This window comes from Thermobia domestica, chromosome 10, assembly GCF_964235325.1.
Source record: "Thermobia domestica chromosome 10, izTheDome1.hap1.1, whole genome shotgun sequence".
Taxonomy (NCBI): domain Eukaryota; kingdom Metazoa; phylum Arthropoda; class Insecta; order Zygentoma; family Lepismatidae; genus Thermobia; species Thermobia domestica.
Window position 1 is genome coordinate 148482434 of NC_137463.1, and position 15605 is coordinate 148498038.

At 36.8% G+C, this 15605-nt stretch overlaps 1 protein-coding gene across 3 annotated transcripts in view; it reads right to left on the reverse strand.

Annotated features, from left to right (window-relative positions):
* LOC145662765 (proton-coupled amino acid transporter-like protein pathetic) overlaps window positions 1-15605 on the reverse strand; it is a 1517009-nt gene that overhangs the window by 259766 nt on the left and 1241638 nt on the right. For all 3 annotated transcript variants that reach the window (XM_081728636.1, XM_081728638.1, XM_081728637.1), the window contains one exon: window positions 8513-8597. In XM_081728636.1, the coding sequence (XP_081584762.1) occupies window positions 8513-8597 (85 nt within the window). The remainder of the gene's footprint in view (window positions 1-8512; window positions 8598-15605) is intronic.

The following is a 15605-nucleotide window of genomic DNA, read 5'->3' on the forward strand; positions in this document are numbered from 1 at the left end:
ACAGCCCTAAGCGGCAATAATCTTTATATCGCGAAATTATAGATATTTCGCTGTACGTAAGTATGAAAAGTAGTGTGCAGAAGTATTTTCATAACTTTCAGAACTTGGCACTGATTTTCAAAGTGATATATAGAGTTGAGTTGATTTTGAATTTAATGTCCCTTTCAGTAGCGAGGCTATATGAGACAGAACCTACTGATTAACGTGGAATCCGAATCCGAACCACATGAGCTCTCTCCGGGAATCGAACCCGGGTCTTCCACTCCAAAGGTGCGTACGCTAACCGCTTAGCCACGGAGGAGCTCATATAGTGATCTATAGAGTGCAATAATGGATCACTAAGGGCAGGGGCGGATCCAGGGGGCGATCGCCCCCCAGAATTGAATATTTTTTATTTTAAAAATAAAACCTATCCTAAGAATTTTCACCTTTGTATTATAAACGTAAAATAAAACCTATTGACTTCGAGCGACTGCCTCCCCAAACATTCAGAATGGATTCTCCCCTGACTAAAGGAAAAAATAGGAGCACGAACCATAGTGATTTCATCCATTCGTTATAGGTATATGAGTCGTTCGTTTGTATACCAGGTATATTAACAATATTTTATGTATCGTTACGTTCAGAACTGCCCGAATTTATGTTGTGTAAGTTAGTGTGCAGCAGACTGAATGCATTAGGTTATCGGCACTAGACATAGCAAGGCAAGGTACCAACATCTTTTCACGTCGCAGTAAAAAGATGCTACCTACATTTATAGGACTTATAATAATTTTATTGCAACAGTTAGGTTTTTCAGCCAGAGACGTATCTAACCAGGGGCCGGAGAGGTCTAAGCCCCCAGTTTTTTGAGTGATAGAAATAATTGAAGCCATTACTTACATATTTTTGAAAGTTTATAGTAAATTCACGATATATCTATCATTATCTGGGTTTTAGTTGCCCCTCCTCCAGTTTTAACCTTCTAGATTCGCCTCTGCTTCCAGCGAATTTGTGTCGTAATACACCTTGTGTAATCTTCGAGAGTTGTATTCCATTTTGAGTTACTCTAGTAACCTGACCTGGAAAAAGCTCTCACGATTAGTTGAGCTTCAGGCAGTAATTACCAACCCTGTATGATATTCAGATTGTATTTACTTACATCGGATCCCTGGAAACGTTTCAAACTTTACCCAACTGAATAGAAACAACTTGAAATGAGAAATGATGCGGCCTCCACATATTGTAGAAGAATGGCGTGGAGCGTTGATCATAGTTGGTGCAAAAAGAAAACAGAGAAGATCGGCAAGGGGCTTTATTAGGACCAAATTAAACTACCGCTAATTTTACAAATTTTACAGTTTTTCTGTAATGTATTCAAAACAGTAAGTTAAGATAACGAAATATTTGCAAAAACGTATTTAGATATGTATTAGGTCCATAAATTACCATATAGCATATATTCAAATAAAAAAGGCGAAATTTTGTCGTTGAAAAAGAAAGCTAGAAATACAAAGAGCCCCATTAACTTCAATAGCTTAGGGCCCCATCAAACCTAAATCCGGCACTGGTCACCTTCATTATTCTACTTCTGTTAGGGTGGGCGGATGGGTGGGCGAGGCCATCCATCGGGTGGGCGGTCGCCCACCCTCGCCCACCCTTAACGCCGTCCCTGGACGTATAGCCCAGGCATTTCTTCTCGGGAAGAAGAAGCACAAAGCCTTATTTATGAAAATTACAAGTATTCGAAGCTCTAAACTTGAATATTTGGGAAGCCCGACCTAACCAGATTACAAAGATGTTTCGCAAAATAACAACAATTTTAGGTAGGTTCATCAATAATTTAGGGGGACTAGCCCCCCCCGTTGACCCTTCTGGTCATGGGTCTGTGTTACAGGTATATTTCGCAACCAATGCTGACGTTGTATGTGGAATGTGACGTTGTTCAACCACGTGGTATGTGGAATGTGACCTTCAACATTGTTGTCACATAAATAAAAACGTGTGGGGGAGCTTGGATATACCTCCTCTCTTACGCCCAAAACGAAAGTCAATTGATTTTTTTAAATGTCATTTTCGTATTCAGCACCTCCAAATTACTTAAAAGCGGGTGTTTTCATTTATGTAACAGAAAAAAGTTAAAATTTGTAGAAGAGTTATATTAGATACGGCATATTGTTATTAAGGTTCCGAAAGCTGTATACTTATAAGTTCCACATGTCATATTATTTTCTAGGCAATATTATAACCTATTTTTAATTAAAATAAAATATACAAGTTGCAGCACTAAACTTTCTCGCTCCAATATCTTAAACTAGATCATAGCATGCTGTAGTTATTGCTGAGATACTTATTTCTGAATAAGAGCAAAATTATGAGACCTTTTCGTAAAATTTCGTCCAAAGAAACACATACTGCGAAAATTAAATTTTCCCTAGTGGATTTTTTCACGTGACCAAATATTTGCTCACGAAACTTATAAATCACAAAAGTCTTATTCGAAGAAATTTAAACAAAAAGAAAACTCATCCCTAACAGTAAACTACCCTTTGTGGATATTTTCATGAGAATTCACTTACATAAAATTATAGCGATATTAATATGGGGTGTTCAATATAAATCCGCACAAGTTACAGTGACAAGTATAATTGAAATGCCATACGAAAATATGTACAAAGGTGATACATATGGGAACACAGCACAGAGAATAGTATCGTAGCACTAACGGCTTCCAATCAATCCCTCATGATGCACTTCGTCGATACGACGTCTAGTGGATCTTGTAAGGTTTTGTGCGACAGATAGATCGATGTTCTTCAGGTAGTAACGGATCCGTCGAATGAGCTGATCCAGGTTTGTAGCATGTCATCCCTTAGCCTTCAAAATTGCCCAGAAAGTTTCGATGAGTCGAATTTCTGAAACATTAGCTGGGTTATCTTGTTTCGGTACAAATTCAGTATTTTCCTGCTTGAGTTCTTCAGTCACAACTTTGGCTTAATACGCGGGTACTAGATCAGGCCAGAACACATATGTCCCTGGTTCATAGTTTGCACGTATGTACGGTGTTAGTCTCTTCCTAATGCACTGGCGTCTGGGCGTTGATATCTAATCCAGATCGACGTAACAACGGTTGGCTAACATGTTTCGGACCCATGGAAATCCAAACAAGCACATTCTCTTCAAATTTCTTCTTGGTGACATTTAACACAAGATGGAGCTGTAGATGGGTCGAATGTATAGAATCCATCATTTCCATTGATAGAGGCATGGGACAATGTAAGACAGGTTTCATCATCCAAGATGGAATCACGAGCAGCGAATTTTCGCAACAAGCTGCCACACTTGGGCTTTATGATGCCTTTTTATTGTTCTGTGCGTTTGGGGATGGTTTGTTTCTTCCTGTATTGTAGATATGTTTCCTTATGTACTACATGGTGGATAATCGACGCAGAAGACTTGAATTTTTGTGTCGCAAAAACACATTGAAACACCATCGTTGTTCTGGAGTGTCTTCTTCAGCTGCTGCTCTGTTTGTTTCGTGAAAATAAGAGCTGGCCGTCCCGATCCCGACTGCCGTTTCACCTCCCATTCTCACACCTTTGAATGATGTCGTAGATTGTTCTATGCGGCACTCACCGTCAAACAGGGTCATGATAACGCCACTTGTTCCTGTACCTGTTGGTGCACTACTGGCTCATCGTCCTGACCCGTCTGTCTCCTGTTCATGTACTACGTGAGACAGGCGCTGTCCTCTAGATATTTGCGTGGATTTATATTGAACACACCTTATGAAACAATCGCTTGAGAAAACTGTTCGAATCAAAACTCATCCCAAAAAGTAAACTACCATTTGTGGATTTTGTCAGAACAAATGAGTCACAGCATATTGTCAGGTTGTACATGAAACATTTATGAAAGAAATATGAAGAAAATCTCTGAGTCAATTATGAGAAAAACGTCCGAAAAAAGAAAAATACCAAAAGAGTAAGCTATCCCTTGAGAATTCTTTCATGATAAATGAGCTACGCAATATTTTCAGTTATTAATGAGACATTTACTTATGAAATATGAACAAAATAGCCTGGACATTTTTGAGAAAATACTTCGAAAAAGAGAACTCACTCACACGAGAAGGTCCCACAAGTTGTCACTAAAATCTGATTGCCACATAGCACATCTGGTAAAGCATCATAAATAATGAAAATGAGCAAAATTTAAGGTGCTACGGACCCGAAGGATAGGAGCAACGGGGCTTCAAAATTTGAATATTCAAAAAATTGCATCATGAAATTATGTAATATGAAATATCTTGAAAATAGTAAAAATAATCAAAACAAAAGTTGCACAATACAATGAGAGCAAAATGCTTTATCGGGAACCGCAGATAGTGTTGCCATAGGTGAAGCAGTGTTGCCAACTCAGCATAAAATATTTTGTTTGATATAGCACCATATACAGATTTACACAGTGCACAGATTTAAAATGCACTATTATCAGAAAAATAACAGCGAACTCTAGTGGTACAGTGTGGCACACTGTTGGAGAACCGTATGCTGAAAATGTACAATGGATATGTAGCAACAAAGGGTAATAAGAGAATGCATTAAGAAAAAGTGATGGTTTTGAATTATACTTGTGTAGTCCCGGTGAACAAGCAGACAACTCGCGAAAACAAAATGATACACGCGAGAAAAGAACCATGTGTTTTCTAATTCTGTAAACTGGTCCTCCACATTATGTTATCAATATTTGGAAGAGTACTTTCCTCGTTTATGTCTTTGGTGTTAAGTGACATATTTTTTTAGTTCCTCTCCTATATACCATTTGATTATGTTTGTACACTGTTATATTGCCATATTCACATTGGAAATATAATTATTTTAGTACTACCTCATTTCGATTTTAGTCAGTCCGGATAGTCGTGTGATCTAGAAGGCTAGGCAACCGATATATTAGGGATCGCGGGTTCCAATCCCGCCTCGGACTTGTTTTTATTGTACATTTTACCTTACATTTCATTGTTATCTTTCTTTTTCATAGTGGTTAGGATCCTACTTTACACTATAGATCCCGTCCTATATAGCTTCGGAGCTGACACAGAACGTAAAAAGGCACCACGCAATTTCGTTTTTCAAATGCATCAATATTTTGTGAGACTGCTGACATTTTGCTATGTTATACTATCGGTGTTATGCATTTGAACTAAATTCTAGTATAAGATCCAGATATCAGACATCTATTACCATCTGTTGCCAGATATCAGACTTCTCCATTATATATTTTCAGTACACGTAGTTCCAACTGTGTGCAACACTGTACCACTACACTTCACTGTTACGTTTAGTGATAATTGTGCATATTAATCTGTGCACACTGGTGCTATTTCACACAAAATACTTTTATGCTGAGTTGGCAACACTATTTGTGGTTCTCGATAGGACATTTTGTTCTCATTGTATTGTGAAACTTTTGTTTTGATTGCTTTAATGGTTTTCAAGATACTTACTTAAACGTACTACTTACGATGATGTATTTTTTTGAATATTCAAATTTTGAAGCTCCGTTGCTCCTGTCCTGGTCCATAGCACCTTAAATTTTGCTCATTTTCATTTTTCATGATCCTTTATTAGATGTGCTAGGTGGCAATCAGATTTTAGCAACAACTTGTGGGAACTTCCCGTGTCAGAAGATTAAATTGTCCCTTTTGGATTTTTTAAAGACAAATGAGTTCGCCAGATTGTTACGTTAGTTATGAATATAATTATTTCTGAAATATGAAGAAAATCGCCTGAGTCGTTTTACAGAAAACCGTTCGAGAAAAAGTCATCCCCAAGAGGAAAGTACCATTTGTGGATCTGTTTAGGAAAAATGAGTTTTGTTACATTGTTACGTTTTTAATCAAATATTTATATACGAAATATAAACGAAATAGCATGTGCCAATTTTTTGAAAATCATCCGATAGAAACTCACTCCCAGGAGTAAACTACCCTTTGCGGAATTTTCCCAGAAAAAATTACATATGACAATATATTTATTATATATTTATTCACTAAGTTTCATACAGTGCAAGGCCATTTGGCTCAAACTGAATAACATAAAAAAAGTAACAAATACAAAAATAAAGAAGGCTTACTTTTCAATTTACAGCATTCTCTTCAACTGAGTTCAAAAGTTTCGTTCAGAAGTAAAAATGTTGACATCTGTTGGAACTGTATTGTAATCATGCGCTGGTCTGTACGACTAAAACAAGCTACGCTGAACAATTGATAACCTCGGTGTATCCTAAGTTAGCTAATTTAGAGAACGAGTTCGCTTCGGAGGAACTCAAATGTTAATCTCCGATAATAAGAATTCAAAATTAATTTTACCATTGATAATGTTACAAAGGTAAAGTAAGTCAGCAGCGTGACGTCGTTTGACAGGGGCACTTAAGTTCAATAAAGCTCAGTGATACTGTCTCGAGTGATCACGTAACTCGGGAATTCTAAAGCTAACTATGGTAAGAAAAAAGTTTAAAATCGAGTCAATGGGAGATAAATTAGTAGGTACTGTCATATTCCATACAGGTGAACAATATTCAATAATCGGGAAATAAAAGCCTTATAAAACATCGTAAGGGTAGGGAGACTGTGTTTCTGGAAATCTAAAGAGTAGACCAAGAAGTTTCATGGTTCTGGATGAGCTCGATATGATGTGATATCCAAAGGAGAGTTTTTTTTTTTTTTTTTTTTAAATCAAAGACAACGAAATCTTTTCGAGAAGGAACTCGTTTGATGGGTACATTGCTGACATTATATGTCTGATGAAGCACATTCTTTTTTATTGTTAATGAATAGGATTGTTATATGTGAATTATAAATAAAATGGTTGGAGATGTTTTCGTGAAAACCGCTAATATCAATTTTTATCCTTCAGTAAACTACTCTTAGTTAGTTTTGGAGAGTGGAAGGATATTAGAAAAACATCCCTAGAGAGTGCTATAAAAACTTAAATTTAAAATTTAGTTTCTATACGTGCAAAAGTGTTGTCTCTAAGCGAGTGAACTTATTTAGAGCAGGACTAATGTAAATAACCCTTTTTCCACATGTAATGTCCATTAAAAATGCAAATTTGTTGAAATTTTCTATTTGGCTTTTTCACGATCTCTATACTTCTCTCGTTCGATCCCAGCTCGCGCCGTGTGGACTTTGTGGTGGACAAACACAGTGCTCGTGGGTTTTCTCGGGGTTCTCCCGTTTCCTCCCACTTTCTTCATTCCACCATTTCACTCATCTCTCATTATCACCGTCTCCTTTAGCCTAACCGGCATAACCGTGGGACGTAAAACTTAAAGATTTCATTTCATTTCATTTCTATATTTCTCTCGTATCGTCACTGGAAAATAAAAAATATCGAAACTAAGAATATGACAATTCATATAGTAAATCTCAATAGTAACTTCGTATATGTCATTGCAATATAAGGGGTGAAATGAAATTAAATATTTTCAGTTTAACCTCCCCTGGTTATGTCCTTTAGACTAAGGAAAACGGATGATTAAGGAAAGTAAATGATGATGAAAGAATCGGAAGAATGAGAACGTGGGAGGGAACGGAAGTACCAAGAGAAAACCCACGAACACGGTGTTGTCCATCACAAAGTTACTCGGCCAGGGATCGAGCCAGGAACCCTACGCACCCTACGCCCTACCAAGTCACCAAGGCTCCCCGCTATATAAGGATAAATACATAATACTGAATAAAAATATGTTACTAAACTGCTCTATATTAATTTTATGAAGAATGTACGTATTAGATACAAACCTACAGATAAGATAAAACCAACGTGCTACAGAAATCACAAATCACAAAACTGTTCTGTGGCGTTCCAAAGCGAAAAGTCTTGGCGATACTTAAAAAATATAAATTCTCTGGTTCACACAAGTTTATTTTATAGTTTAATTCATTACACAAGTTTATTTTCATTGTCTAATATTAAGGTCACAGTGTAGAACCCAGCCTGTCTTGTTTTTTCTTAACATTAAACTGTATGCATGGGGTCTTTAAGACATCAGCAGCAGTATTTACACAGAGGGCGCTTGCGCTTCTGTGGAGATAAGACGTCATGCACTCGTAATTTTTCGTTTGTCTCTGAGTTGTTGGTCACCACTGCATAACATCTTACCTCTATGAGACTATATACACCCTCTGTGTAAATCTTTTCAGGGTCATATAAAACTCTCTTATACTATTTCGAGATATTAAACGCTATGACAGGGATGCAAATAAACAACAAAATTTTACTAGCCCAAGAAAAAAGATACTAGCCCACACGCCACAACAGAAATCATTTACTTACCTTCGGTATGATATTAATTACTCGCCCACACCGATGAACTACTCGCCTCGGGCGAGTGGTTATTTGCAACGCTGCACTGTGAGAAATAATGTAACTATTACTATGTGACTATTACTATGAATTTTCATTACTTCCAAATATTGTAAAATTATAAGATCTTTGTCAGTCAATTCTGTGTTATCAGAGGTACCTACCTGTTGAATGTTTCTGGCAACTATAACAGTATAAACACTGCATGTTCCAAAATAAGTTAGGAACAAACTTATTAATATAGTCAGTCTGAAAGAAAAGAAAAGCACATGAGTACAGACTCCTGCTATAAATAACGTACTACTGGTATTAAATGAATGAATACATAATACGACTTCTTGTGAAGTAACTTTGAAGTGACCATAAGATGACTGTGTGAACTCTTGATTTGATTTGCCAAATTCTATGATATTATTTTATTAAACTACGTTTATCTACAACAGAATCATTAACTCTTAAATTTCAAGAAACAAAACTTTTATTCATAATGTACATTTCTAGGCGGCTTGAGTAAGCATGTATTTCTCAATGGTCATAATTGAAATTACTAATAAACACGACTAGTTTCCTTCTTGATTTCCCGCATTTCGTTGCACCTAGCCTGATACTTCCCAGTTCACTGAACGACAGACTCATCGTTTTACAGCTAAACAAAACTACGGAGGACACATCGACTAGGGGTATTCACCACAAGGTTTGGAAAGGTGCAGGATCATCGTAACAAGCACATCACACCATTGGAGAACGAACAACTCAATGTCTTGGGAATATCATTCTGTAGGTTCATCGCCACAGATTCATTTGAGTTTAACATCTGACTAGTGGAATGGAGGTGAAGAAGAATATCGTTGAAGACGCATCGTGAGGACAGAATTCGACATCCCTAGCAGTTCAACAGGATTGAGATCCAGTTGTTAGCTGGTTCCAGCGCTTCCAGGTTCCTCCAGAGAAAGTCATTCATAATCCCAGATGACCAGGACGAAGCCAGTCTCATTGGAATATCAGGCTAGGGCTCATCCTTCATTTTACAGTTTAAACCTTTATTTCTCTCTCACATTTTCCCCAACTAGCCATTCTCAAAATTAAAACTTTTGAATTTTATTTAAATTCCACCGTAACTTTTACAGTCAAGTACAGTGTTGCACATCAGTTTCATCCCTAATTGTCATGTTCATTCTATAAGTATTTTAGAGATTATTTTGAGCTACAAACAGATGGCACATAGCGGCACATGGTGGACATAGCTGTGAGGATTACGCCCTTGGAATAATTCCCCAAAACCACAGCTCATAATTATTAGAATTATTGATCGCTGAGTGTTTTCTCTTTATAGAAAAGTACCGTACATTTCATAGTAGCGATAGATAAGTGAGGCATGTTAGAGATTTGTAATGATAAATCTTATTGAGCTGAAGATAACGAAAATGCATTTTTGAGTAAAGAATATAGCGTAATTTATAGTTTTTGCTGAGAAAAGTTTGAGTAGAACGGGAGAACGGGGAAAGTTTGAGTAGCCCACCCTCTCTAAGATTAAGGATTTGCTGATTTAGAGTAACTTTTGTGTCATTGCTTCCTTGTTTGTTGATTTATTAGTGGGTGAGAAGAATTACTGAATAAGTGATTTTCCCAAGATATTATATTTTGTTGCTTTTTCTGGTAATATAAATAACACATCTTATTATCCTACATATATCCTACATGCATATATGTAATGTATTGCGTTTATCACCACGGAGCCGCGGTGGATCAGTGGTAGAGCGTTCACCTCTGGTGCTTGGGGTCCCGGGTTCTATCCCAGTCCCCGCCAAGTGAACTTTGTGGTAGACAAACATCGTGTGCGTGGGTTTTCTCGGGTTCTCCCGTTCCCTTCCACTTTCTTCATTCCACCATTTCATCCATTCTTCATCATCACCGTCTCCTTTTGCCTAACCAGCATAATCGTGGGACGTATAACTCAAAGATTTCATTTCATTCTTACGTTTATCATTCCCAAGAATTTGAAACGCAGACTACGCATGCTAACAAGAAAATTAATTCTTTCCTCTAAACGTAAGAACTTTGATAACTCAATAACAGACGTAACGTAATGTAATACATATATTACATATATATATGCATAGTGGCGTAAAATATTTATTTATTAGTGTGATTAGAAATTGTGACTTAGAATAATAGTTATAATGGAGAGTGCTAAAGTTATTTCATCCATGTTAGATCGTTTTGTTGAACCCCCCAGATTTTATGGCAAACTGAATGAATTAGTTCAGTTATTTTTAATCAATTTGAGAATTTTTCTATCCTTCATAACCTTCGTGGTGTACAGAAACGACATTTGTTGTTATATTGTTTGGAAAATTAGTCTCGTGCTTTTTTGGTAGCTTTACAATTGACCGCGGAATATGACAATCTTATGTATATTCAAATTAAGAAGAAATTGATAGAAGCCTATCGAGATAACATAGTTTCGTAAGTTTTAGAACAAGGAATGAGAAATAGAGAACAGTTAGATTCCGAACCTGTTTTAGATTAAATTTTTCATAAGTGGAAATTAATTTTAGCGTACGATCCGAGCAAATCGACGGATTATCGCCTTCATTTTATTCTGCTGTATCGAGAAAATCCTTTATGTTTGTTATTGAGTTAGTAAAGTTCTTAGGTTTTGAGGACAGAATTAATTTTCTTGTTAGCATGCGTAGTCTGCGTTTCAAATCCTTGGCAATGATAAACGAACACGATGTACATTCTGTTGGTGATAACGCTACACAGCAAAAAGAAAATATTTTAGATTCTAATACACAGAACGTAAATGAAGTCGTAATAAGGATGGTAACATTTTTTCGAAAAATGAATTTTTCAAAAACGGAAAACGAATTTTTTTCGAAAAACTTAAAAGGAGAATTTTTTGAAAAACGAAAAATATTTCGAAATAGCGAAAACTGAAAAAAAATTCGAAAACCGAAAAACGAAATCTTTTCCAAAACCGGAAAAATTTTCGGAAATCGAAAAAATCGAAACAGAAGGACAAAGTTTGGACATGGAACACGAAGGGACATATGTTCATGAAAAACGAAACTGAAGAGAAATTTGAAGTTGGGAGAGGGCAACATTTCCTTTCCTACCTGTTTTCATTGAAACCATAAACAAGAATTTTAGGAATCATCCAATAAATGGATCAAAAGGTTGCGATCTTGGCCAGGAATTTTGAATGATCCTAAAAATGCATCAAAAGATTGCGAACTTGGCCAATAATTACTTTTTGGCTTAGGGACCACAACATTTTTGAACAGCCCCTAAATCGAGTTTTCATACTTTTTACGGAATTAGCGCATCATACTGAGTAAATTGTTAGTTTTGGTTTGACTACACTATATGTAGTTCTCAAAATATGGAGCGTAAAGAGAAATGAATGGAAATAAAAAAATCAAAATGTTTGATTGAATGAAATATATTGAGTTTTGTAATCAGGGGCCACAAAATTTTTGAACGGACCCTAAGTCGAGTTTTCGTATTTTTGCGGAATAAGTACATCATACTGAGTAAATTGTTAGTTTTTAGTTTGACTACGCTATATGTATTTCTCAAAATATAGGGCGTACAAGAAAATGTTTGATTGAATAAAGTATATTGAATCTTGTGGATCAGGGACTACAAAATTTCTTGAACGGCCCCTAAATCGATTTTTCGTATTTTTTTTTACGAAAAATATCAGAGATTCTCAAACTTGAAACATTTGTTATTCAAATTCAACCGTAACTTTTGCAGTTAAGTAGCGTTTCGCGCATCAGTTTTATCCCCAATTGTTCCAATCATTTCATGAGTATTCTAGAGATTAGTTTGAGCTGTAAACTGATGGCACATCGCGGAAAACATTCATCCTATAGAGTCAATGTGACGAAGCGAGTAATGCTAAGAAAAATTAGAATGATTTATTGCCAACGTAGGGATTGTTTGCATTTTGCACCTCTACTCACTGTGGTTAAAACCAGCATACAATTCATATGTGTAATCGAGTTGCCTCTGGACTCTGGAAACAAATTTGTTGCAGGCAACTTTCTTTGTGGGTAGACAAGTGCACACGTACTACTGTCAAGAACTCTATAGTGTCGTATACAACCAAATTAAAGGTACCAATTTTTCGATCCCAGGACATGTGAGTTAGTGGTGGACAGCATCACGTTCATGGACTCTCCGTCCACATTCTCACTCCACCATTTCATTCGTATCCATTGAATTTCGCTTTCCAAAGATTTATCAGGTACCCTTCCAGCATCTGGCTTTGCAAACTTGCTTTAAAAAATTGATGACATCCGCAACATTGACCCGAGATTTGACTAAAAAAGGTCACGAAGGTGTTCTTAATCGTAGTGTTCCATGTAAATAATAATAGGGCCTAATAATAATAATAATAATAATAATAATAATAATAATAATAATAATAATAATAATAATAATAATAATAATAATAGTAATAATAGTAATAATAGTAATAATAACTATTTTTATATACATTGTACTAGTTCAAAATCAATCCTCTCATCCCTCATACTGGAGTTTATTATTACTAATATTATTATTATTATTATTATTATTATTATTATTATTATTATTATTATTATTATCTAAAATGTAAGGTATTGGCATTTAGCTTTTTTCTTTAAACATTGAATGTAAGAATTGTGTGAAATGCCAAGTGAGACTTTTAAGTGGAATTGATATCGACGCACTAAAAATTTGATATTAATACAAATGCATTCCCACACAGCAAAAAATGAAGTGTTGTAATAACACAAAATGACTACCACTTTAGCGTGTTACATGTGTGTCAATTCAGCACAATTTTTTTTGTCCGTCGTCCCGCTAAAGGGTTTTGCCCTTTCTTCGGGTAAGTGCTTTTTATAAAAGGTAGTTTGCAGTTTAATATGGCTGGTCTAAGAGGTGCACAAGTATATAATATTTATTTATTTATTAAATACATATACACGGAGAGAGGGGGAGGAAGGGTGACAATAACATCTAATGAAGTACAAGCATAATATAAGCATGAGATAGCAATATTGTAGAAAATAATACATTTATTACCATATAGTGCTGAGTTAAGACGAATGCAAAACTGGAATGAATATAGTACAGGAGGCAGTATGCAGAGAAGTAGATGAAGATGAAATGAAGTGCTCTGAACGCCACATCACAAGGTATTTGTTAGTACTGACGAATGCAAGTTATCTTCTGTTCCTGGGGCGATTCAGGAACTGATGAAGACAGAGGAAACCCATGTTAATAGTAGTATGATGGATGTATGAATGATGAAAGCTCACGTGGTTCGTAGATGTGAAAGATTTCGGGATCCACTACAGCATCTGCCAGTTGCAAATGATAAAGAGTCATGAAGTGCTGGAGGGGAGTATCAACGTAAGCTGAGGGTGCGTCGTGATCCCGATCGTACCGTAGGATATCAAGTAACATGGGATGCTGCTGGTCAATTCGCTTGCAAACGTACCGAGTACGAAGCTGTACGAGATGGTGCAATAAAGGTGGAAAGTCAATCAGCTCGTAAAGTAACCGTGTCGGATGCGGTAAGCTGATGCGATGTGCAAGGCGTAGAGCATGGCGCTCTAGGATAGCCAACTTCTTATGTAATTTTGGCGGTGCAGATGTCCAGGCAGTGTGGCCGTATGTTAATGTACTGCGCATAAATGCTTTATATGTATGAAGTACTGTTAACGGTTTTAATCCCCTGGTTGTATCAACTAAGCGCTTGAGGAGGTTGAGCCGATTTTGCGCTTGGCGTATGATCTTGGTGAGGTGTGGGGTCCAAGTAAGTTTGGAGTCAAATATGACACCAAGATCAGTAAGAGTATTTGACGCCACGACAAGTGTATGATCTACTTCGAGGTTTAATCGACTTGGATTCCTGTATATACGTGAACGGCATCTACGTGGCAGGAAAACAATAACCTGAGTTTTGGTAGAATTAATACTTAATCACCATATATTACACCAGTGAAAGAATGCATCAATTGCCGTTTGCATAGTTTTACTGATGGATTGCACTGTGCGGGCTGTCGTGAATAAGGCGGTGTTGTCAGCAAACTGAAATATGTTGATGTTGTTTGGAACAACAAGGTCGACAACATACAATAGGTATAATAAAGGAGACAGTGACGAGCCTTGAGGAACGCCAGATTGGATGAAGATCGGATGAGAAAGTGTTCCGTTAATAGAGATATATGCTAGTCGCCCTAGTAAGAAAGAATGGATGAATCAGATATACGAGGATGGTAGAAAACAGTTATGGAGTTTGTATAGTAAACCAGGGTGCCAAACTTTGTCGTAAGCTTTTTCTAGATCAAAGGCTACGAGACAAAAAGGAAAACATGTGTTGTATTGAACATAAACAGCCGTAGATCGTCGTAATAACTGATCCAGCGTACTAAAATGAGGTCGAAAACCGGCTTGATGAATAGGAAGTAGATTATGAGTTGTAAGATGAGCGTGCATGCGGCGGACTAGAATGCGTTCTAATATTTTGCAAAGGCAACTGGTGAGATGAATAGGGCGATAGGACTTACGTCAGTTGGAAATTTGTTAGGTTTGGGAAATAGAAGAAAAAATCCAGTTCGCAGGATGAAAGTATATATGGCGCTGAGAAAAAGTAGAAAAGGAGGTGATGCTTGCCTGATGAGAACATAGGTAACAGAATCAAAGCCTGGTGCAGTGTTTCGTTTACGGAACAATGTTTGGCGAATATCATCTCGTTGGATCAGAGTGGTAAGTTGATTATTGGGGATCTAAAGAGTGGTTGATAGATGGGCGCAGAGAAGCAGATGTTGGATCTGTACGTCGGTTTATTGAATTTTTGTAGGCGCTGCGGTGTATGCCAACCAAGGAGAGGTGTTAAAATATCTTGAAAAAATGAAGCAAACGTATTAGCTTTATCCATATCAGTGAAAGTGATCACTGCCTGATTATTGTGAACAATGTGGTATGGTGTGCGGGATACTGTGCCAGTAAGTTGATGGAATTTGCGCCAATATTTACTGGGGTATGTTGCAAGTTTGAATCCAATGGCGTTTCTTATATGCAACAATATAATTGTGCGTAATCCGAAGATATTGGCGATGAAGTCGAAGCGCTTCGAGATTACCCGTAGCGAGGTACTCGCGATGTGCTGGACGAGAAGTGGATATGAAAGGTAAATAGTGTGGAGGCAATTTTGGTTTATGTAATTGTACTCCTGTTGTTGGAATGAAACGGTGT